The sequence below is a fragment of the Protopterus annectens genome, chromosome 2.part0, assembly GCF_019279795.1.
Source record: "Protopterus annectens isolate FY-2018-M chromosome 2.part0, PAN1.0, whole genome shotgun sequence".
Classification (NCBI taxonomy): domain Eukaryota; kingdom Metazoa; phylum Chordata; order Ceratodontiformes; family Protopteridae; genus Protopterus; species Protopterus annectens.
In genome coordinates this window covers 1072452828-1072479196 of record NC_056728.1, presented here as the reverse complement: position 1 = coordinate 1072479196, position 26369 = coordinate 1072452828, and the positions used below count along the sequence as shown (strand labels likewise).

Sequence of the window (26369 nt, the reverse complement as noted above, 5' to 3'; positions counted from 1 at the left end):
TAATCAGATAAAGCAATTGAAATTAACAGGTGTTTATATAATGAATTTAAGTGTGACATCACACAGTATTGTCTAATCAGAGCAGCTCAAACTATATGTATGGGAATAAACATGTTTAAAGGTGAATGTACATATGCAAAAAGCATTTACACTTGCATTTGTCTATGTACATAAACCTTTAAATGTGGTTATTCCTATGCATACAGTTTGAGCTGCTTGGTCCTTTCTGGAAACAATTAATAATTTGGAGTACAATCGTGATAATTTACTTGTCATAACTGATGTGAAGGACCTTTATACCAGTTATACCACAACAAATAGGTATTTCCTAGGTAGCTGAATTCCTGCATTTGAAGGGTGCTAGCCAGGATCTAATTAATTTGAGGAACTATTAGAATTAATTTTGAGTAACAACTATATTTTATTTAATGGTAATTATTACAGACAGAATTATGGAGTTGCCATGGGCTCACCCTTGTTGGGGGCATTCACAAACACTGTAATGGCCTATTGGGAAAACAAACAATTTCTAGTGACTGGAGTAAATTTTGTAAATTATATATATATATGTTTTTTTTTGGGGGGGGGGGGTTGGGAAGGCAATGATATAGAAGTGAACAATTTTTTGCATTATATAAATATTTCAACTGATTTTTTGAAAATTACTTGCGAATATAGCCTTAAAAGTATAGCTTATTTGGATGTGTTTTTGAGCAATGACTTCATAAATAAGTGTTACATATCTAAGATACATAGAAAAGAAACCTATTCAAGGAGCCTGTTGCATTTTTCCAGCTTACACCCATTTAGTCAAAAGAAATCAGTTATTAAGGGACAGCTGGTTAAGGATGCAAGAATGGTCACTATGGACACAGATTTCAGCAATGAATGTGAATTATTATATGATATGTTTATAAACAGAGGACAACAGGGGGCTTTAGTACATGAAATAATTGTTGAAGTAAGGCAAAATAGAACATCTGGCAATTTTAAACCGATTTTAAGATCACTGGCTGATACCATGATGGAGAATAAATCTGATGATACGTATTTAACATCTGCAATAGTATCCAAGTCTGACAATGAAATTAATTACAATTTTGCTTTTATCACCACATTTAGTTTGAACAGTAAAGGATATCGAAGGGATTTGGAAGAAAAACTGTCCATTATTATTAGAGGAGAGTGAACAGAGAAAAAAATAAATAAGCCATCTGTTGTGCATTAGAGAGGCAGGAATTTAAAAACAATATTGGAAAATACATCAAAAATGTATAACAGACAGAATGTAGGTATGAAGAAATGTGTTTTTTGTAATTATTGTGGATTTATTTGCGAGAATGATAGGTTTAAAACAGGGAATATTGAATACATAAAAAAATTAACTGTGAATCAAAAGCCTTACTATACTCAGCTAGGTGTAATGATTGTTCATGCTATTATATTGGCAAGACTGAATGTAGATTGAAGGACAGAGTCTATGAACATTTATATAGCACTAGGAGAAAGAATCCAAATAATGCCTTGGCTCGACATATTATAGAATATCCAACACATCTTTTTAAGTTTATGGCCATTAACCATGTTGACTTAGATGTCAGAGGGGGCTTGTGGATGTTCATTTTGGAGAAGGAGTAGTTATTTTGGTAGCTAAAATTAAATTTTTGTGCTTGGCCAGGTTTAAACGATATACTTTCCATCACATGTTTATTAAAACTTAAGGCATTTTCATCTTAATTTGTTGAGTGTTTTTATATTGTGGTTGTACCAGTCTTAATGTACCTAACCTTATTTGATTTTGGAAGCCAAGCAGGGTCAAGCTTGGTTAGCATTTGGATGGGAACCACTTGGGTAACAGGTGTGTATACACACACATACACACACACATTATATATATATATATATATATATATATATATATATATATACACACATATATATATATATATATATACACATACGTATATATATATATATATATATATATATATATATACACACATATATACACACACATACACATATATAGATATATATAAATGTATAGTTTTGTAACAAGATTTATATATGTATGTACTTTTTATTGATGGGAATAATTTAGTTATTTTTAGGACTTTGTTTAAACTATTTGTAAATTATTGTTATACAATATTTATTTATATATAAAACATATTTATGTGAATTTTATTTGTATTAGGAAGAAGTGGTGGGGGGGGTTTTATGTGGTCACAGTTTTATACAAATGCAAGTGTAAATGTTTTTGTATATGTACATACACCTTTAAATGTGTCGATTCCTATGCATACAGTTTGAGCTGCTCTGATTAGACACTACTGTGCGATATCGGATTTAAATTCATTATATAAATACCTGTTAATTTCAGTTGCTTTATCTGATGAAGTCTATATGTACAAGTGGACGAAAGCGCTTATTTTATTTAAATATTAAATAAATTGTTTTTAACATTCTGGAGGTGTCCAGTGTCTATCCTGCTGCCAGGAGTTATATTGGAGTTTGTCTTCACTCCTGTTTTTAAATCATTTTTTTCTGGAATGTCATAGGCCATTATTAAAAAATCCCCCAAATCAACATATTTAAGTCTAAAACTTTAGTAAAATAAAATATAATGTAGATAAGCAAAGTAAAAAGACCAGAATGAGGGTATTTAATAATCCTGAAGTATCCCAAGAATGGGCCAACCGACTCATAGGGAACAAAGGTCTGTTCACTTTAAGTGGCACAAAGAACTGAGGATGCCATGGGTTACCTATTCCTTTACATTCCTGGCATGGGAAAGAAAAGTACAGTTGTGTACACCTACCATAAATGTAGATGTTCGAGTGTCGTCACTGTTGCAGTCATAACTGTAGGGTGATCCTGCCGGCAGGCAGCCCGAGGTCGGCCAGAATCACAAAGTCTGGGTCCGGCGTCGGCTGTACAAGCTAGTACCCTGACGTCAGTATGCTCTGGTACATAGCTCTCAGCCGACGCCATCTTCTCCAGCCTTTCTTGCCCCAGATGTCAGAAATCCCCAATCAACAAAAAATGAGTCCGACAAGGAAACACAAACACACCATAAAGTGAAACAAGAGGGGATATGAGGGAGGGAAACACCGACTGCAACAGTAAAGACACACGAACATCTACATTTATGGTAGGTGTACACAACTGTACTATGTCCTTCGTGTTTCACTGTTGCAGTCATAACTGTAGGGTGGAATCCCAAAGCAGTGAAGAAAGGGAGGAGGCTAGATAGAAGAAGGGGCAGCAAGAAGGCCCTGCAAAACAGCAGAGGCAAAACCTGCCCTGGTCTTAGAATACAAAGGGAGATTGTAGTGCTTGGAAAAGGTATGCACAGAACTCCAAGTGGAAGCTTCCAAGATATCCTTGGTAGGGACTCCTCTGAGAAAAGCAGTAGAAGTGGCAGCTGCTCTAGTAGAATGACTTCTCACAGTACCTGGAAACTTGTTTCCCATGATGAGTGTAACAAAATCTTATTCCATAAGCAATCCATTTGGAAATAGTTTGTTTGGAAATAGCCTTTCCAAGAGAACTGGAGGCAAAAGAAACAAACAATTGGTTAGATTTTCTGAACTCTTTAGTCTTGTCCAAGTAAAATCGTAACTGTCTGTGTACGTCCAATGAATGCAAAATCCTTTCCCCTTTATTTTGAGGATTAGGAAAGAATGTAGGAAGGTGAATTGTCTGATTTAAAGCAACTTTTGAAATCACTTTAGGCATGAAAGTAGGATTGGTCCTCAAGGATACTCTGTCAAGATGGAAAATTAGGTATGGCTTCACAGCCATAAGAGCTTGCAACTCTGAGACCCTTCTGGCAGAAGTCAATGCTAACAAAAGAACCGTCTTCCAGGATAAAAATTTAATATCAGAAGCCGCAGCAGGCTCAAAAGGAGGCAGAGTGAGTTTCTCCAAAACATAGTTAAGATCCCAGGCAGGGACAGGAGGGGTCCTGGGAGGCCTCAAATTCTTAGCTCCTCTCAAGAATTGTCTCACCAATGGATGAGAAAAAACAGGAGGGTCAGTATTAAAATGAGCAGACATAGCAGGAGCATGAATCTTAATGGAAGAAAAGGAAAGGCCTTTAGACAAAAGGTCTGAAAGGTAAAGCAAAATAGACGAGAGATCAGGCACAAGAGGATTAGAGCCACGGTCCTGCATCCAAATACAAAACCTTTTCCATTTAGAGGCATAGGATTTCCTAGTGCTAGGCCGTCTGGCTTCAAGAACATCCAAAACTTGTTTGGGGAGCTTAGAAGAAATCAAATTTCCTTGAAGAGCCAAGCTGCCAGGCAAAGGGTCTTGAGATGAGGGTGTAGCATCTGACCCTGATGCTGGGACAGAAGAGAAGGGTACAGAGGAAGGATCCAAGGAGGTTCCAAGCACAGATGTTGTAAGGTCGGATACCAAAACTGTCGAGGCCAATTTGGAGCAATCAAGATGATGAACTTGGGCATGTCCTGTTTTATCTTCAGTAATATCCGGGGAAGAAGAGGAAGAGGAGGGAAGGCATATCCCAAAAGGTTCCACCAACTGAATGACAGGGCATCCACTTTCCAAGCTGTTTTGTGGAAGGACCTGGTGCAAAAGAGAGGCAGCTGATGATTGAGATGGGATGCAAACAGATCTATCTGGGGACACCCCCAAACTGCAGTTATCCTATTGAATAAGTTGGTGTCTAGCATCCATTCGTGAGGATCCAAAATGTTTCTGCTTAGGCTGTCTGCTAAGAGATTCTGCTTTCCTGGAATGAAATGAGCCTGAAGATGCAGATTCAGACTTAGAGCTATGTCCCATAAAGTCATAGCTAGTCTGCAAAGGGGGTATGAATGAGAGCCCCCCTGCTTGTTTATGTACCACATGACTGTGGTGTTGTCTGTACGAATTAGAAGAGGCCCTGGTTGCAAAAGGGTCTTGAAGGCTAGAAGAGCATTTTGAACTGCCAACATTTCCTTCAGATTGATGTGCCAGTGCAGGTGATTCTTTGTCCAGGTCCCTTGCTGGCAGTTGTTTAGAAAATGTGCTCCCCAAGCATAATCCGAGGCATCCGTGGTTATGATTTGAGAAGGTTGAGGTAGACGAAAAGGCTTCCCTTCGTTTAAAGTGCACACCCTGGACCACCAAAGGAACTCCTTCTGGAGGCAGGGGATCAAAGGAATCAAAGTGTCCAGATCTTGGTAATGCTGTGACTATACACTTTTCAGGTACCACTGAAGCTTTCTCATATGAAGCCTTGCATTTGGAATTAACAGAATGCATGAAGCCATATAGCCCAGTGCCTGCAAGAATTTCCTTGCAGTGAGCTGAGTTAAGGTTGCCAAGGTTTTGAAAATTGAAGCCAGCTGTATTTGTTTTTCTGGAGTAAGGAAGGCCCTTTGTAAGGTTGTATCTAGGAGGGCTCCTAAAAATATCATTTGTTGAGAAGGAATCAATTGTGACTTCTTTATGTTCACTGAAAATCCCAGGAGGAGGAAGAGACGTTGAACAAAATTCAGATGTTGAAGTAAAAGGTCCTTGCTGTCTGCCTGGATAAGGCAGTCGTCCAAATAGGGGTAAATCTGAATCCCCTGAAGTCTGCAATAAGCCACTACTGGGGCCAGGCACTTGGTGAAAACCCTGGGCGCAGTAGATAAACCAAAGGGCAGTACAGAGAATTGAAAGTGCCTCGAGCCTGCTTTGAATCTGAGGAATTTCCTGCATTCCTGCCTGATGGGAATGTGTAAGTAGGCCTCCTTTAAATCCAATGTCACCATCCAAGCGTCCTGGGAGAGTACTGGAAGCAGTTGTTGTAGAGTAAGCATTTTGAATTTTGGAATTTCCAAAAAGGTGTTTAACACTGAAAGACACTGAAAGGTCCAGAATAGGTCACCATGAGTTTTGTTTTCTTGGAACCAGAAATAGTCTTGAGTAAAAGCCTTTTCCCATTTCTGAGAAAGGAACAGGTTCTATGGCTCTCATGGCCAGTAGAGCATCCACTTGATTTAAGGCCTCTGCCCATTGATGTTTTGGCAGATCTGGCCAACCGACAACCCTTGGCAGAGTATGAAAACGGAACTTGTAGCCTCTTAAAATCACGTCCAATACCCATTTGTCCTGGGTAATATGAGTCCAATTTCTGTAAAAAAGAGAAAGCTTTCCTCCGAGAGGGGCATCCAGGTAAGGGGGTCCTGAAGCCCAACCGAGAGAGTCATTGAGTCTGCTTCCTTTGAGATTGGGATCTGTCTTCTCCCCTTCTAGGTGAAGAAGCAGTCCATTGTCTGGATCTGTAAGAGGCCTGAGCTTGACCACGACCTCTGGAGCATCTATATCTTCCCCTTTGAGGCCTGTCAGATGTGGGAAAGGACCAATTTTTGGAGGGCCAATTCCTGGAAAATCTAGGAGACTGAACTTGTAAGAAATCTTTCACAGTCTGCATAGATTTTGCCTTTTCTTCCATCTTTTTAATAACCTCTTCAGCCTTGGATCCAAATAAAACATCATGCTGAACAGGGGCATCTAAAAGTTTAGCCTTAACCTGTTCCGGCAAACTTTGTTCACGAAGCCAGGCATGTCTCCTAATGACAGTACCAGAGGCTGCGGCCCTGCAAGAAGCTTCCAAAGCATCAAAACCACAATGCAAACTATGCTTGTTCACTTGTTCAGTTGCATGCAATACATCCTGCAATTCCTTATCCTCTGCACATGCTGGAAAGGTAGCAAGCTTTTGCTTCAAAACAGACAAAAGAAATTGCTGATACTTAAACATATGAAACTGGCAATTTAAAGCCCTAATAGCAAGGGTAGCAGAAGTATATACCTTTTTACCCCACCTGTCTAAGGCACGAGAATCCTTCTCGGAGGGAATAGGATTTTTGGAAGAAGCAACCTTAACAGCCATAGAACCCTGAGAAATAGTTTCAGGATCCGCCGAAGGGTTCTTGAAGAAGAATAAATGAGAATCAGGGACTCTGTAAAATCTATCAGGCTTAGAAGGAGCAGGGGGCATGGAATCAGGATTCAAATTAGCCTCAGAAAAAGGCATCATCCACAATATCAAGAACAGGAGGAATAGCTAAAGGCCTGTGTTGAGGAAGAAGGAGGAATGCCCTAAGCCTCTTCTTAGAAGCAGAATAATCCTGACCTTCCCAATGAAAATGTTCCCTCATCTCATGTAAGGTCTCCCCAAAAGAGAAATCCTCAGGCGGAGAAGCAGAGGGCAGGGAATCCTCTGCATCCGAATCCTCATAAGGAGGAAAGGAATATTCCTGATCAGAGGAAGAAACAGAAGATACAGAAGCCTAGTCAGAGGAATCCAAAGGAACATCCTGTCGAGGCCTTTTCTCTGGAGGGGGGTGAGAACCCCTAATCATTGTAAGCAAATCTTCAGCTATCCTTAGCAATTGCTTCTGTGTCTTGGGAGTAGCTTCAGAAGTAGCTGGAGCAGAAACTTTAGGTTTAACTGGAGTAACTGGAGTCTTGGACTTTGCCTTTGTCTTAGAAATGGTGATGCGAGTAGGCCTGAATACCCCCTCAGAAGCCGGTACCTGCACAGCGGTTCCGGACCCATCTAAGGGAGCGACGTCTGAAGGTCCTGCAGCAGATAAAACAATAGGCCTTGATGGCTCCCCATGGGAGTCCGTATCGGACATCGGTTCAGAAGTGGCGGACGACAGGGGCTGCAAAAGCGCCTCACTGACGACAGCCGAACCGGACGCTGGCTCCAGCTGCGACGAATCCTGTTTGGACCTCGGAGGCCTGTCCTTGTCTTTGCGCTTCTTTTGAATTCCGGTAGAATCCGACGACATTCTATAATTGAAGCGTCTGCCAAAGTAATTTAAAGCCCAGTCATACCGACGCTTAATAGTGCGAGAATTGAACCTGGCACAGAACCGACAACAAGAAACGTCGTGGTCAGGGCCTAAGCAAGGTAGACAGTAAGAGTGGAAATCTTTATGAGGTATCTGTTTTCCACACGCTATACAATTATTAACTTTTTCTGACATCGGAGGAACAAGAAAAAGATTCCCCAACGGGGTACTTAGCTTTGAGAAGAGAAGTAAGAACTTTGGACCGATAGCAATCAAAAACGTAGATCGAAAATTGCCAACCAACGACTTGTGAGCTGCTTTCCACCGCACGGCAAGAAAGACTGGAGAAGATGGCGTCGGCTGAGGGCTATGTACCAGAGCGTACTGACATCAGGGTACTAGCTTGTACAGCCGACGCCGGACCCAGACTTTGTGATTCTGGCCGACCTCGGGCTGCCTGCCGGCAGGATCACCCTACAGTTATGACTGCAACAGTGAAACACGAAGAACATCTAGTGCTACTCTGAGGATGAAAGCCCTGGCAAGGGAAAAAGTAGTGATACACTATGTCAAAACTTCTACTGAAATCTTGCTGGAAGAAAGTGCAGTTATTTAAGTAAACTTAGCATAACAGTAGCCTCAGCTATGAGGGTTTTTCCCACCTGTACCGGTTTCCAAATTCTTTGGGTGCCTTCGCAGTGCTCATCCTGCCAGGAGTGTAGAGGCACTCCTATAAAAGGCAGGAAAAACACCAAACTCTTCAGGGTATTTTTTCACCAAAGAAGGCAACGGCCCTGAATAATGTGCTAGGAAGCAATTTTCTAACCTTATACAAAAGGATATCGCTACTGTTTTTGATAGGTATCTTTTATATCCACCTGAGGTACCACCATAGATGGGACTTCAGTTTAACGTCTCATTTAAAGGATGACACACTCAGGAGAGGAGCACAAATTGCAATGTCAGCAATCCATTTTCCTGGTGTAGGAACAGAACCCCCACAGCCTTTTGCACCAAAGGCAAATGTGCTACCTGTTGTGCTGAATTTGCAAGAACATGAACAGGCTTAGTGTGCTAAAGTTGATAAGGTCAGACAGAGTCCTACGAGTAAATTACTAAACAACATTATTATTTTGAATTAATACACATTTTGCCTGCTGTGTATGGGTGTTTGCTTACCAAATATGTTTTCAGTTTTGCTGTACCTCAGCAGTGTTTGCAAGCTTTTCTCCACAACAGCATACATTTGTATAGCATATTTTACTTTCCCAGTCTATATACATTTTATAGCTAAGCACTTATATCAATATTGGTGAGCTTTTCATCTGGTGGTCGCACTGCAGCTACTTTTACATAATTTCTACTCATTCTGATGTTCTATATCCCTGTCCACTACTTCCTAATCTTTCTCTAATAATAGTCTTGGATTTTTAATATAGAGGATTATGATTGGGTTGTCAATCATAACCCACTTATGTGCTGAAAACGTGGATGCCAAGAAATTCACCTTGAGAGCTAAGCTCAAGAGTTAAATTTCTTGGCATCTGTTTCGAGAACACATAAGTGAGTTACGATCACTGGGATAAGAAATCTTTGAAGTGCATGCTGCTTTAGCTGTTCTGTGTACAATTGATTACAATGAAAAAAATCGCTAAATGTTTTGCCAGCTTTGAAAGCCATAAAATACTTAGCAGACACTACCAGTAGACATCTCCACAAACCAAGAACCACAATGAAGGCAAGGAGCAAACAACACCAATATTAGATAACCAGAATTTATTGAAATCCTTAGCGCTTTCGTCAGATTATATCCACAGACATCTTCAGAGATAATAAAACAATGACTTTTCCCATTTAAATATCCCTCCAAAAATGCATATTTTTAGGTGGATTTCTCTTTAAATAATTGTTGGGTTAATTAATTGTCACATGATTGTTTTTAGAGGGATATTTAAATGGGAAAAGTTGTTGTTTTATTATCTCTGAAGAAGTCTGTGGATATAATCTGACGAAAGTGCTAAGGATTTCAATAAATTCTGGTTATCTATCCTGGTGTTGCTCCTTGCCTTCATTGTGGTACTTAGCAGACACTCTCAGAAAGGCCATGTATTGCACTCCATTATGTTTACACTCACCTTTTCTGCCTCTCTGCTATCTAGATTTTTGTAGAACATCCAGATGTTTGCTTCATATTTTTCGTCCGTTCCTCAAAATCTGTTTTTTTTTTTTTTTTTTTTTTTAACAAATCGCTGAGCATTAAGGTCACAAAATAATGACAAACATTTGAGTTTGAGTTTGTATCCTTCAGATTATGCAGGTGAATGCATCTTGTTATTCTACCAACATTCTAAGTTTTTTACAGGAAGTTAGGGGCACAATAAGATTACAGATAATGAGCAGAAACAAATGATCTTATGTTGTCAGTTTTCACTCTTCCTCAACTGATGGGTTTCGATCCGATCCCTTGGATCCATCTCATCCAGTGCTAAAGCTTGTGGCAACCAAAACGCTTTTCCCTTACCCACAATACACCAACCCCAGTTACCTCAGATCTTGTTTGCTGCTGTTGTAGAAAGTAAAAGATGGAAATCATCATGGAGACGCTATATTTGGAGTTTATGTAAATAATAAGAATATGTAGGTCCTCTAAAGGCTCATTCTGCCAGAAGCCTTAAGGATGGCGGCTGGTGGGAGGGTAGTTGAGGAAGAATGAAAATTGACAACACAGATGGAATATTATGGTGGGTATGCAACCTCTTTATCTGATGATGTCAATTTTCATTCTGTCCTCAACTGAGGACAGAGTCCCCAGCTACCTAATTTCCAGGGCGGACTTAAGGAAGGATGTCCCTGAGCACCATAAAACCAAAAGATGTCTTCCCTCTGGAGACCAGATCTAATCCGTAATGAATAATAAAGGTATGGGGAGTAGCCAAGTACCTGTACCTGCTGCACAAATATCATCCATAGACACTCTGGACTGAAAAACTGAGGAAGTTGCCATGGGTCTGGTGGAATGAGCTCAAACAGGTTTTGTCAGAACAATGTCCAATTTATTATACATAAAGGAAATGCAATTTGTTATTCCTCTAGATAGAGTAACTTTGGTAACAGTTTTACCCAGTGTTGGTTCTGCATATGAAATGAATAATTGGTCAAAATTTCTGATATTTTTAGTCCTTTGTAAGTAAAAATGCTTGCCTGGAGGGAGGGGACACTGCTTAGTGAGAAAAATTGTCACCCTATTTCTGTTAATGTGGATGGAACTGATCTACAGTTTTTTTTGCTAATGAACTGATAGCTGCTTTTCCAAAAACTAGTCAATCTTCAGGCAGGAAGAGCTAAAGAATTCCTTCTCACTCTGGATTTTCCAGTTAATGAGTGAAGCCTTATAGGGGAGAAGTGCATTTATGTGGATTTTACTCATTCAAAGCTTTCTGATTCTGAGGAAAACATTCCTACACACATCCCTAGTGAAGAAAACTAATATGAGTTAGATGTTTCAATAAGAAGACAGAAAATGTATTATGCTTTAATACAATTAGAGATGGCTAAAGCAACTCCCATTCCTCCTGTTTTTCCTGTGTTAGGGGATTTTTTTCTTAATGCAGCCAGTTTACCAGACATACAACCTTTGACTGTCAAAAGGTTTGATAGATTATATAAGGCACTCTGGTTACATAAGCACCTATTTTCTAATACCAAGGCAGATCCAGCAACCATCTCTCTTTCTAAATCTGCTTTTGCCAAATAAGTTACCACTTCTAACCACTCTCCCTCAGATAAAGAAGGAAAAGACCATTGAGAAGCTGGGGAACAAGAGCTATGCTTCTAGCACATTAGCTTTCAGGATTTTAAATTGTCAAGCCCATGTGTTAAACGTTTTTGCTTTTGACTCTTGAGAATATACAAACATTAACTAACCTATGTTATGACAGAAAAAAAGTTTTGTGAATGCTTCTATGCCAGTTGTTTTTCAGATGATTAATCATATTCTGAAGTGCACTTATGATGCCTCTGACTCTTATTCTGGAGTGTCTGTTTCTGGATAATTTTTGAGAAGACTGTCTTCAGTCTCAAAACCTTCCTGATGAAGTAAAATCTGCATTCTTGATCTGTCCTTTAGATAAATATCTTCTGTGGCCCTTCGGCTGCTGAAGTACTTATGAAGTGTGAGGAAAAGTGGGAACTGATGCAATGAGTAGCACAACTTTTTGAAACTGCCTTTTTAAAAACAACTAATTGTTATCCCTCCTGTGCCCTCATTTCCCAACAAATAATTTAAACAGCAGGGTGCCAGGGGAGAGCAATGGAAAAGAACCTCTAAGAAAAAGGGAAAAGTCTAAAAAAAGATAGCCTTACAACAGCCTGACTAACTCGAGCAACCGGTGTTTGAGAAGTGGCTCACTCACCTGCTGAAGATGGTGGGAACAGAAAAGGAATGGCAAGGCAATGCTGACTTGCCTCTTCCAGGGGAAGGGGAGGGGGAATGCTGGCACTGTAGCTGTTTTATGAGTCCCAGTGCTAATATCTGGACTGTGATAACAGACTTGTTGCTTCGGCACAGGAATGGGCAAAAGAGAGACACATCACTATGTATGTTGGGGGGGGGGGGCATATTCCCTTGTAGCACCACTGCACCAGCATGTCAGAGATGAGACTTAAGAGAAAAAAAATCACTGTGAGCCACAGTACCAGGACTCCTCAGTTGGCCCCATCCCACACAGAAACGCATGTGGGGGGGGGGGCAGAAAACTTATTCATGGGGAGATAGACAACTCCCTTGTGGATGGGGCTGTTCTGGAAAGATGAACCCTGCCCTGTGAGGGGTGAACCTGAGGTGCTCCCACAGTGTGGGAACCTCTGAATATAGCAGTATAAGGAGCTGAGAGTAGAGAAGCTCAAAATCATTGGTATGTGACTGGAGAAAAATGGCTTTAAAAAAATTATCAATTAAGAAGAGAGCCTTATGGGATGAACTGATAGTGATTTTGTAACTTTAGTTCAATTATTCTGTTGTTGTTTCCTATTCTGCAGGTAAATTGTGTAATTTACATTGCAAATTTGCAGTGAGGAAAGTCTGGTTTGGTGACTGCTATTACTTCAGTTCACTAAAATGTCGAATGTGCCTGAGCTCTCATTACATGTTGCTTTTATATGATACAACAAATAAGTAATGCACTGAAGTGTCATTTTCAAAGGTCTGTCTCTATAGTTTGATAATGCAGTTATTGTAACATTTTTTTAAAAACTGCACGTGGTTACAAGAGGTTAATGGTGCTGAGTTCCGGGAAATGAATGATAGCTTCCCACAGGGCTCTCCCACCACAAAGGTTAAAAAAAATCAGTGTTAGACAAATGGGACACAACAAGCCCATCAGTAAATAAAGTCAGAGTAAGTGGGCCATGTGATATTTATCTTACATCAATAACCATATCTATACAAGACAGAAGCTCCTCCTTAACAGGAAAGTTTCAACACATTCAAAAGGTAAACTCACTAGTCACTTCTGGTGGCATAGTAGGATAATGTCTTGACTATGACCAAGACAACAAGAGTTTGATGAGCAGCTCAGGTGCCTGACAGAGACATCAGGAAGGATGGGCATATACCCAGCCAACGGAGGAGGAGCAGCAGTCCTTTGAAGGAAGGAGGTATGCCCGAGACCTACACCAAACCACAGACTGGTGGTAACCTTCACTCAGCATGTGCAAAGGAGCATGCATGTCTGCAAGGGAAAGCATTAGGACTCTCATGGTGCTCTAGGTCACATATCCACCTACCCAGGGGAGGGACACAAGCAACCCTCATGGCCAACAAAGTGACAGCCCCCCTGGAGAGCTTTGAAAAAATAAGGTCAAGTCTGACTGGGGAGGCTTGATGGTTAGTAGGCATGCAGACAAAAAGTGTAAATTTAAAAAAAAAACATGAACCACTGACAAGGACTTGTATAACAAAGCGATGAAACAAAATTTCTGACAAACTCTTCATTGTCAAAAGAATGACTTTTCACACTGGACCAAACCTGTGACCATGAATCTTTACTGACAGGGTGGCCAAATCACACAAAAAATATGTTCCAGCAGCTAGATATGGCTTGAGTTGCTGCCAGACAGGAAGAGGTGACAGTTTTGGTTAAAGCATTAAACAGACCTCTAAAGTAGTAGTTAATGCCACTGCTAGCAGGTAAAATGCTGCTGAGCAGTTGTTTCATATTTCATTAAAATGAATTCACTGATCAGTGAAAGCTGTTGGATGATTCTGTGTGTGCTAGAAAAACTGACAGTGAGTTATTTGACTTCATATTCCAAAACATGTCCATATTATTCCTTCACATAACTTTTACAATCATCCCTAACACATTTACTAACTCACTAACAAAAGAATGCATGCAGAAACTTTACACACAGGACTGTGGCTAATTATAAAGGTATACACATTTTCTTGCAGCTCACTAAAAGAAAACAGATATTAATGGCTGCAATCATCAGAAGAATCAGAAAAATCAGAATCCTGGTCAGAAGATTCATAAACAACTTCAGTCCTACATCTCTTAGAAGGGGGAGGTTGGCTTCCCCTGATTAGGATTATAAGATCTTCAGCCATTCTTATTTGTTTTTTTAGGCATATACAGGTCTGAGCATGTGGCCTGGGCATTAGGTTTTTAGGCATGGTTCAAGATTTAGGCCTAATGAAGAAGAAGGCATCAGTTTAATATGCAAGTCTGTAGGCCTGAATACACCCTCAGAAGCCAGTGCCTGCACAGCAGCTCTGGACACATCCAAGGTAGAGACATCCGCGTGTTCCATAGTTGAAGCATCTCACGGCATACAGGACTCTGAATAGGTCTCAGTAGAGGCCTGCGAATCAGAAGTAGCGGGTATCAGGGGCTGCGAAAGCACCTCACTGAGTACTGGCGACTGGCTTAGGAGAAGCGTCATTGGCAGTTTTGGACCTCAGCGGCCTGTTTCGGTCTTTATCTTTGCGTTTTTTAGAAATCCCAGTAGTCAGATGGCTAACAGACGACATTTCTGGATAATTAAACCGATAAACAAAATATTTAGAGGCAAAAATATACAGACGACGGATAGTACACTGATTAAATAAAGCACAAAACTGACTGCAAGGTACGTCATGGTCAGGTCCTAGGCAAGGAATACAGTACGAATGAAAATCTTTATGAGGAATTTGCTTTCCACAAGTAATGCAATTATAAACTTTTACTGACATCGGTAAGGAGCAAGAAAAAGTTTCCCCAACAGGGTAATTAGCTTTAGTTGAAGACTTCGGTTCTGAAACTCACTTGCGAACTGCTTCTGCTTCAGGCACCGCACGGCAAGAAAGACTGATGTAATGGCGTCGGCTGCATGTTTTATACCTCTGATGACCTGATGTAATGGAAGAAGGGACAGCAACCGACGCAGGACCCAAGACTTTGTTAATCAGGCCGACTGAGGGCTACTGCAAGCAGATAACCCAAATGTAATGACTGCAACAGTGAAACACGAAGAACATCAGATATTAACTGCTGCATTTATGATGCCTGGGTCCTCTCTGAAGACTGACAATGAAGCTTCCTGCTGAATAAGGCCAATGTCTGGCTAAATCTTAAATGTTTTACCAGATACCAGTGACAAGCTAGAAGGCAAGGTTAGCCTGTTGTCAGATGACATCAAGCCTGAAGTAGCACTGGCTGGTTGCAATATTTTATGAGAAAATGAACAAGCGTTCAGCCTACGCTAACTGATGGCATCTATCATTCAATGCCACAAAGAACAAGGTTATGCACTTTGGGAAGGATAATGCTATGAATATCAGAGAGGTATCCATTAGAGTGAAGAAATCCTTAATGTGCTAATTTATATCTAGAAGGAAAAAAGTGCCACGATGGTATGACGATTTATGTTACGTGGCAGCCATGCAGAGGCCAACAGAGTGACCCACACTGCCAAATCCATGTCTTAACATCCCTATTGTATGCACTGGAACTTAATTGCATTTCATCCCACAGGATAACTTTTTAAATGTTTTAACTGTTAGCAGCCAGCTTGGCTGGTACAGAAAGATAAAGACTTGATGATGATCAAGTGGTCATAATATGATTAGTATTTTGGGCACTTGCTAGAGCTGGTGGGGAGGGAGTGGAGTGAAGGTGCTATGCCTGCTCCTCTCTTTTGGGGTGAGGAACTGGCATGTAGCCAGAGTACACAAGCACTAATATCTCCAGTGCAGACCACAGAAACATGTACAATGTCCTCATCCTATGAGCTTATGTCTCTCATGAAAGTGAGTGACCGTCCAGTGCTATGCCCACTGCAAATCTTCCTACAGAACATGCACTGGGCATTCTTGGGTATTATGGACCCAACATAAAAAACTGATACATGTCTTAATGACTTCTCCTTTCCTCTCCTCTGATTGCTGCCCTGGTAAAGGGAAACCAATGGACCAAACTGGCCAGGATGATTCTGATGACTGGCTAATGGTGTAAGAGAATCATTAAGTGTAAGAAATATCACTATCTCACACAGACACACAGTGGCTCCCAATGCTATTACACCAAAGGGCTATGTTCCATTCACAAACCTTATGCTTGGAGTCAAGACCCATGTTAAATAATTTGATACCTGTCATATAACACTATGTTGGTAAATGCTTGTAATTAACTGCACTAAGACTAGTTCTTTTATTGCACAGAGATTTTAGGGATAATCACAGGGTAAATGTCCACTTTGTCTGTATTTCAATACTGGCTCAATGGCATCTTGAAAAGCAATACACCTAAACAACTAGATAGTCAGCAACAATGAAGAGCACATTGCACATATATCCTTTAAATAATAACCTCAGTACTGCAGAGCTTCACCACAAATATGTACTGTACACAAAAACAGAAATCATTAAAGAATAAGTAGGAAACACAATGGAAGAAACTCACCATATTAAGTTCTTCCCTTAATTCTGTGTTATCTTTTTGAATGTTTTGAAGTTTTTTTGAAAGGTCTCCAATAATTTTTTTCTTTTCTTCCACCTCCTTGTTTAACTGCTTCACTGCTGACAAGTGCTCACTCTCCAATCTGATAAACATAAAACAGTTTTAATCCATCATGCAATAAAAATTTCTAAAGAAACCCAAACTGCATCCCTTGCAACAGTAAACAAAGTAGATATGCATAAGTTTGGGGAAATGTATTAATCATGTTAATTATGCAGTGCCACATTCCAAAGTTTTAAAACAATAAGGATAAGGTAAATCAATCAGACTTGAGGGAAAAGAAAGTACAGTTTTGTACCTACCATAAATGTAAATGTTCAAGTTTAAACACTGCTGCAGTCATTACACTTGGGTTATCCTGCCGTCAGGCAGTTCCCCAGTCTTCCTGAGTTCCAAAGTCTTGGTCCAGCGTCAGTTGTTGTCACCTCCTCCCTGACGTCAGTGCGACAGGGGTATACAAGATGCAGCCGACGCCATTTTCTATGTCAGGTGCCCCCAAATAGGTAGGCAATTCAAATTGCTAATACAACATACATAAGAAAAGCAAACAACAACTTTCAGTTACCAGCAAATACTCCCCATAGGTAGTAAAGGGTAGAAGGCATAGGTACGTACCAGCAAGTAAGAGGGGAAGGAGGGAGGGTATCCTGGACTGCAGCAGTGTTTACACTCTAACATCTACATTTATGGTAGGTACAAAACTGTACTATGTTCATCGTGTTACACTGCTGCAGTCATTATACTTGGGTGGAATCCAAAAGCTGAGGTAGGGAGGCTGGTTCTATAAGGCAGTAGGGGTGGCTATAAGGCCCTGCAGCACAGCAGTGGCGAAGCCAGCTCTGGATTTGGAGTATAAAGGCAAATGGTCATGCTTGGTGAAGGTATGCACAGAACTCAATGTTGCTGCTTCCAAAATCTCCTTGGTAGGTACTCCTCTGAGGTAGGCAGTTGAAGTAGCTGTTGCCCTGGTGGAGTGAGATCTAATGCTGCTAGGTATAGGTTTCCCATGGTGAGTATAGCAGAAACGTATGCAATGTCCTATCCATTTTGAGATAGTCTGTTTTGAAATGGCTTTTCCCTGTGCTCCTGCAGCATATGCTACCAATAATTGCTCAGATTTTCTGAAAGCTTTGGTTTTGTCCAAGTAGAAGCGTAACTGCCTGTGAATGTCCAATGAATGTAGTAGTCTCTCCCCTTTGTTCTGTGGTTATGGATAAAAAGTTGGCAAGTGAATAGTTTGGTTTGGAGCCACACTTGATACCACCTTTGGCATAAACATAGGGTTAGTTCTTAAAGACACCCTGTCCTGGTGGAAAATGAGGAAAGGTTCCACTGCCATTAATGCCTGTAATTCTGAAACTCTTCATACTGATGTTATTGCCAGTAGTAGAGCAGTTTTCCAAGAGATGTATTTTAATTCTGCTGTGTTAGCTGGCTCAAAGGGAGGTAAAGTTAATTTTTCCAAAACAAAGTTGAGGTCCCAAGTTGGGGTAGGTGCTCTACGGGGCGGTCTTATGTTTTTAGCCCCTCTGAGGTACTGTTTGAGCAAAGGATTAGAAAAAATTGGTGGATCCGTGTTGTAATAAGCAGAAATGGTTGAGGCGTGGATCTTGATGGATGAGAAGGAGAGGCCCTTGTCCATTATTTAAATATTGAAGTATCTGAGGAATGTTTGGGGCAAGAGGGTCAAGGCTGTGCGCCTGGTTCCAGGCACAGAATCTCTTCCATTTATCCGAGTAGGCTTTCCTGGTGCTAGGCCTTCTGGCCTACAGAATGACATCCATAACTGCTTTGGAGAGGGGCAATGCTTGCTTCACTAAGGACTTTTCCATGCAGCTAGGTTTCAAGTCTTTAGCTGGCTGTGAAGTATCTGATCGTTGTGCTGTGTCAGCAAATGTGGGATTTGAGGCAAAATCCAGGGTGGTTCTTGTGCTAAGTTCTTTAAGATTGGGTACCAGTGTTGGCATGGCCAGTCTGGTGCAATCAGGATAATTTTTGGCTCTTCTTGCCTGGCTTTTATGAGCACCTTTGGAAGGAGAGGTAAAGGAGGGAAAGCGTATACTTGCAGGTTTTTCCAGTTGAATGAGAGGGCATCCACTTTCCATGCTTGTGAATGGTAATTCCTTGTGCAGAATTTCTGTAGTTGGCAGTTCATTGGGGATGCAAACAGATCTATGTCCGGGCTCCACCATTTTTGTGTTATCATTCTGAATATTTGTGGATTCAATTCCCATTCATAGGGATCCATGATGTTTCTGCCTAGGTCATCTGCCAGTGTGTTTTTCTTGCCTGGCAGGAATTGTGCTTGCAGATGAACTTGGTAGTCTAGAGCTGTGTTCCACAAGGTCATGGCTTGCCTGCAGAGTGGGTAGGAGTGTGTGCCCCCTTGCTTATGTACCACATAACTGTGGTGTTGTCTGTCTTTAGTAGTAGTTTTCCTGGATGTAGCAGGTCCTTGAAAGCTATAAGTGCATTTTGTACAGCTAGCATCTCTTTTTAATTGATGTGAAGATGCCTTTGCTCCGGAATACATTTTCCTGCCATGTGTGCTCCCCAGGCGTAAACCGATGCATCTGTCAGTGTTTGCCTGGCTGTGGGTTGAGTAAAAGGCTGTCCCTTGTTGAGGTGACAAGCTTGAGCCCACCATCAAAACTCCTGTATAAGGCAAGGAATTAGTGGTATAACTGTTTCCAAACTGACAGTGTTGAGACCATACACTCTTTAGGTACCATTGTAGTTTCCTCATATGCAGTCTGCCATACGGAATTAGTAGTATGCAAGATGCCATGTAGCCCAAGGCCTGCAGAATTTTTCTTGCAGGGAGTTGGGTCTTTGTTGCCATCAATTGAAAATATTGAGCCAGTTGTCCTTGCTTGTCTGGCGTGAGATAAGCCATCTGGGCCGTTGTGTTCAAGCTGGCACCCAGGATATTATCTGCTGTGAGGGCACTAGTTTTGATTTCTTTTCGTTTACTGTGTACCCCAAGCAACTTAACTTTTTTACGAACTCCAGATGCTTTAGAAGAATGCCCTTGCTCTCTGCTTGAATCACGCAGTCGTCCAGGTATGGATAAATTTTAATTCCTTTTTGCCTGCAAAATGCAATTACTGGTGCCGGGCACTTTGTGAAGACCCTGGGCGCAGTAGATAAGCCAAAGGGCAGTGCAGAGAATTGATAGTGCATTGAACCAGCTATAAATCTGAGGTATCTTCTGCAGTTTTGTCTGATAGGGACATGCAGGTATGCCTCCTTGAGGTCCAAAGTCACCAGCCAAGATTTCTTGCCCAGCATGGGAAGAAGCTGCTGTAGTGTCAACATTTTGAATTTCGGAACATCCAAGTAAGTGTTTAGAGAAGAAAGATCCAGAATGGGTCTCCAGGCTTTGTCCTTTCTGGGGACCAGAAAGAGTCTTGAGTAAAAATCTTGTCCTTGCTCCTGTGGTGGTACCTATTGAATAGCTCTCATGTCCATGAGTGATATAACTTGTTTTTGAGCCTCTGCCCATTGATTTGGTGGCAGATTTGGCATTCCTTTTAACCTTGGCAGAGTGTGAAAGTGGAACCTGTAACCTTGAGATACAATGTTGAGAATCCATTTGTCTTTGGTGATGTAATGCCAATTGTGATAGAAAAGTGCCAGTTTTCCCCCTAAGGGGGCTGCCAAGAGAGCCGTTTGGCAGCTGTAGTGGGAAGTCATTGAGGCTGCTTTTTATAAGGTTGTGGCCTGTCTTCCCCTTCTTTCTGGCCTGGTGTACCCCATTATCGAGGCCTGTAAGGACCTTGTGCTTGACCTCTACCTCTTGGACGTCTGTATCGGCCCCTTTGAGGTCTGTCTGACTGGAAAGGACCAATTCTTTGTTGGCCAATTTCTGCTAAAACGAGAAGGATGAACCTGTAAGAAATCCTTCACCGTTTGCATAGATTTTGCCTTATCCTCCATCTTCTTTAATACTTCCTCTGCCTTAACTCCAAACAACACATCCCGCTGCAAAGGTGCATCCAATAATTTTGCCTTAACAAGATCTGGTAACTTAAGTTCTTTTAACCAAGCATGCCTTCTAATGACAGAGCCTTAATTGCTGCTCTACAGGAGGCCTCTAAGGAATCAAAACCACATTGCAAAATGTGTTTTCCCACTTGTTCAGCTGCATGCAAGAAATCCTGCATTTCTTTAAAATTAGGAGGATCAGAATATGGAAGCATTTTTTGTTTCAAATGAGATCAAAAATTGCTGATATTTTAGCATGTGAAACTGGCAATTTAAAGCTCTCATTGCTAAAGTTGCAGAGGTATATATTTTCTTTCCCCATCTGTCTAATGCTCTGGAATCTCTGTCAGAGGGAACTGGATTTTTTTGCTGAAGAGGCCTTAATCCCTTTGGGTCCCTGAGAAATAGTTTAAGGGTCACCAACAGGGCTTTTATACAGAAATTTGTGAGAGTTAGGGACTCTAATATCCATCAGGTTTAACTGGGGCTGGAGGTAAGGAGTCAGGGTTTAAGCTGGATTCAGTGTACACATCCACAATATCCAACACTGGCGGAATAGCAAGGTGTCTGTGTTGTGGCAATAAAAGGAAGTCTCTGAGCCTTTTCTTGGATTCTGAGTAATCCTGGCCTTCCCAATGGAAATGCTCCCTCATGGTATGTAAGGTCTCCCCAAAGGAGTAGGCCTCAGGCGGGGAGGCTGATGGAATTGATTCCTCAGCATCAGAGTCCTCATAAGGGGGTAAAGAATATCCTAGGTCCGAGGATGAATCTGAAGAAATAGACACCCGGTCTGAAGATTCATAGTCTGCATCCTGTCTGGGTCTTTTTATCAGGAAGGGGATAGGACGCCCTGATCAGGGTGATTAGGTCTTCAGCCATTTTGAGCATTTGTTTTTTAGGCATGGAAGCCTGTCCTGGAGAATGCTGCATCTGTTTCTTTGTTTTTAAGGGGGCCTTAGACTTAGCAGAGGGTTTAATGGTTAACTAAGTAGGTCTGAAAACACCCTCTGAAGCTGTGGGTTGCTCAGCTACTATGGTTCCCTCTGAAGGGTTAGTTTCGGTAGACTGAAAACCTAGAGTGTCCGAACGCCCAGCCAGCTCCACGTGGGAGTCGGAGGCGGTCTGTGGTAGCGGTCGTCAGGGGCTGCGTAGCCGCCTCGCTGAAAACCGGAGAACAGGCGACCGGCCTAGAAGAGGCCTTGTCGTCAGTTTTGGGCCTTGGATGCCTGTCCTTGTCTTTGCACTTTTTATGTTTTCCGGTCGTCGGAAGTTCCGACGGCATGGTGTAATTGAATTTTCTGCCAAAATAATGTCAGGCAAAATCAAACCGACGTTTAATAGTGCGCTTGTTAAACCTAGCACAAAACCGACAACCAGTGATGTCGTGGTCTGGGCCTAGGCATGGAATACAATAGGAGTGGAAATCCTTATGAGGTATTTGCTTCCCACAAGAAATACAGTTATTAACTTTTACTGACATCGGTCTGACGCAAAAAGTTTCCCCAACAAGGTACTTAGCTTTGTAGAAGACTTCGGTTCTGGATTCGGAATGAAAATCACAGGAGTCAGCCGACCGGCACTTGCAAACTGCTTCTGCTTCGGGCACCGCACGGCAAGAAAGACTGAAGAAAATGGTGTCGGCTGCATCTTATATACCGCAGTCGCACTGTCAGGGAGGAGGCAACAGCAACCGATGCCAGACCAAGACTTTGGAACTCAGGCCGACTAGGGAACCGCCTGACGGCAGGATAACCCAAGTGTAATGACTGCAGCAGTGTAACATGATGAACATCAGAACATACAAATTACTATGACTTTCACAAATAGGTCATCATAGTGGACTACGGCTAGCACAGTTAAGTTACAAACCATGGGACGGAGTGGGTAATTCATACTTCTACATTTGGGAGATTGTTAGGTTATGAGAATACAGACTAAGTGACCAAACCAGTTTTCCCTACCATGGGTAAATACACAATTACCAAAAACCCTGCCGTCCTGTATTGCTATCATACAATCACATTATTTAAAAATAATGATTTTTTTTAAAAAGACTATTATATAATATAACCTCCATCTCTCAATAATGATACAAGTTACTAGAACAGCTTACTAATATACTATACTTGTATGTATGTATGTATATATACACATACATGTGTGCCCTTGCATGTTAAGACATCAGATAGTGCTGCTCTAATTTTTGAAGCTAAAAGGAAAATAAAGAGAACTTTTATAAAACAGATAATGACTTCAGTTTTGCATTTAAAAGGGGTGTTTAGACTTTAGTCTTAAAATTATGAATGTACACATTTTATTTTATTCTCATTTTGCATGATTTTAACTGTGCTGTTTTAATGGTCTACCCGAGCTGAGACTTAACTGCTCCCCTATGATCAGTGCTCTACCCCAGTTAGTAAACTGAAATAAATAAATACATCTGCAGCTGCATATGACTTAAGGAAAAAAAATATTGGTACTCTCAGAGGCAACCTCTTCTAAAGTGTATACTAGCCTCACTTCTTCGATCTTTAGTATGGGTTGCTGAATTTGCCAGGGTGTTGCACTAGGTTTTACCTCCCAAATGGAGTGTGATGCATCTCAACAGGATGTGCAATCTTCCCAGTATATAATTAGTAATACTCATGCTATTGGAATACGACTGAGGTCAGCCTTTCCAGTTTTTTAAGGAATTGTAAACCCAAGCTGTTAGTTTTACTCCTTTAGACTGTACTACAACCCTACTTGTAAATCACTTATAAGTTGCACAGGGGAATGTACTATGTATCCGCTTTGCATTCCTTCTCCTCCCACAACTGAGAAGAGAGACCAAAAATCCTGGCATAAATATGGACAATATAGTCTCACAGGGAGAGGTACATAACTATTCAAGAACAGCAAGTTAAAAGACATTACTGTCGTTCTTCTACTTTAATCACAGTGAAACATCCAGGGTGTGGGAGGGGTAGAAGCACAATGTATTAAAGAAAGTGGCAATCACAAAATCACTGTTGCATGTTCAACAATATATCTATAGGGACTACAAAATGAATTATATTACTGCAGCTATTTTCTCTCTCATTTTGACAGCTGCTAAACATAAATACGCAAGCAGTCTAAATGTTGTAATTTTTGGGGTTGGGAGGTGAAGGTAGAGTATTTGAAAGCAAAGGAGTATTACCTGATAAAAAGCAATTTCTTTGGGCTTTTCTCGGTTAGGGATCGCCACAGCGGATCACCGGTTCGCAGATTGATTGCAGTGGAGTTTTTACAGTGTCTTCACAAAAAGGCACACACACACACACATGTACCTACCTTCATGTCTTTAAAACTCACTCGACCGCAGAGAGGACATGCAGACTCTGAACAGATGGTGGTCCAGCTGAGAATCGAACTGGAGAACCTCTTGCTGTGAGGCGACAATGAACATTACCTCATAAATGTTAAATTATGTCTATGGCTTTCCATGGAAAGTCGAGCTGTGTATGACAGCAGCATGCTGAAATGCCCATTATTTCTCTCACTTTGCATCACTTATTCAAGGGGCACCAATACTGAGTTTAGGGTGAACACAATGTGAACAGAGTTACTTTTTCGTTTATTGGTCATTTTGTGGTTGCACAGATACACGTACTTATGTTTGGTTTGAGGCAAACAGTAAACTTTTTTAAATAACAGCTTTATTTAAATTTGACACTTTAGAGCGCAGGGTGAATTCACATAACACCTTCATACATTTTACAGATAATATATAAACACACACACACACACACACACACATATATACTCTTTACCTCAGCAAATATTTTGACATTTTATACAATTTTACTTATCTTATTCTTTCCAGCCATTTTATAGCATTATTATTATTGAGCATTAGTTTATGATGTACTCTTCTCACAAATGCCATTTATTTAAATGCAATTTACTTGCTCCATCTCCAGTTCCTTATTTTCCTTTATGATACTCATTACATTATCTATTGAAGCCTAACTTTTGACTTCCATTTTTTGGGCTATCAGCATCATTAAACTTAAGACCTTATTATGCCTTTGTATTTCTAATCCTAGGCTCCAGCTTAAAAAAAGACCTTTTCCTTATTGACTACTACTTGTTCCCCCAAGATATAGGGAGTTTTTAAATGCAGTCACATCTATACTGTCCCAAAAATATATATTTCCTAGTTTCCCCTCTCTCTTCCCCTTCATATCTCCGACACTTGCTCTCTTCTTGAGGAAAAATATTCAGTAGTCTACTCATAGTGAGGAAATACATATGTAAACACTTCTAGGCAAATATCCTAAACCATCTGGATTTTGTTGCATATGTAAGAGCTATGCAGATGTCTTCCCATTGTTCTTTTGTGATTTGTCTGTCTATTCTACTCCCCCAATCTCTCCTCAACTCCTCTAACTGATCCTTATAACCATCATGCACTGTTTTTAAGTCTAATTAATTCCCTTTTTAGTAGCATTCCTTGCTCTTGGTTCCACCATAAACATTACCAAAGCTGCCTTCTCTCTTTGTTTACTTATGAAGTATAGGTAGCAAAGTTCGGACAATCTCTAATAAGTGAACTACATACTTCTTTTACTTTACCGTCTGTTTCTCTTCCTCCCTGATCTATCTGTTCTTGATAGCTTGGTACCTCAGCCAGTTCTCTCCATTAAATCCCAATCACATCTTGCCTATTTTTTGAGAGTTTACTTGAAGATATTTCTATAGACAGGATTTCCATTCTCCAATCACTCACTCACTTTGTTTTTAAAATGTTTTCTTTCACTTTATGTAATGCTCTATGTGATTCTTCATATTCTCTGTAAGGACTTGTGCTGAAAAAATCTCTCTCATTTTCTAAAACTTCTCAGTGTTTAAAATTAATCATTCACCACTTATATCTGTAACTTTCAACTTGCAGCATATTCATTGCTTCTCAACTGTGTAAACCTTAAAATATCTTTTCAAGTTTGGTAGCCCTGATGCACTTTAGAAAGGGAAGAGGGCAAGGATTAGATGGGATAAGATGAGATAATCCTTGTTTTAGAACAGACAAAATAAACTCTTCATTAAATTACTGTCCATAACCTCTTCTTAGGCTGCCAGAAGTACATCTTGCCTGAACAGAACATCAATGGGACTAGAAGCATTTTCAATACCTCTACTTACTACTCAGATCCATAAACACAGTCTTCCTCTCTTCAGTGTTTTAATTATCCTCTGTTTGGTTTCCTGCCATGTTTCTTTAGTTGCCAAAATTAATTCCTTATTAACCTGCATGCCTAACTACCTCATTTAATCATGTCCCATAAATATGAATATTACTCAACTAACTCATTTGTACAACCATAGTTTACTGATATTGCTTTCATCTTAATTTCAAGCTTTTCTAAGATATAGCATAAATGAACTAATCTCAGAATATTTAATAAGGTAGGAATTTCCTGTTGTGGATTGTCAGACACAATATTATAGCATTTATTTTAGTTTGATATCTGGATAAGTGGACTAGTCAGCAGATCTTTTTCAGCCAAAAACAGAAAATTATACACAGAATAAAGCTTTTAAAAATCATTAGATATCA

General features: G+C 40.6%; 1 protein-coding gene across 3 annotated transcripts in view; it reads right to left on the bottom strand.

Annotated features, from left to right (window-relative positions):
- Positions 1 to 26369, bottom strand: part of CCDC171 (coiled-coil domain containing 171) — a 3960104-nt gene that overhangs the window by 2926407 nt on the left and 1007328 nt on the right. For all 3 annotated transcript variants that reach the window (XM_044061288.1, XM_044061289.1, XM_044061290.1), the window contains exon 9: positions 16745 to 16883. In XM_044061288.1, coding sequence (XP_043917223.1) covers positions 16745 to 16883 — 139 coding nt within the window. The remainder of the gene's footprint in view (positions 1 to 16744; positions 16884 to 26369) is intronic.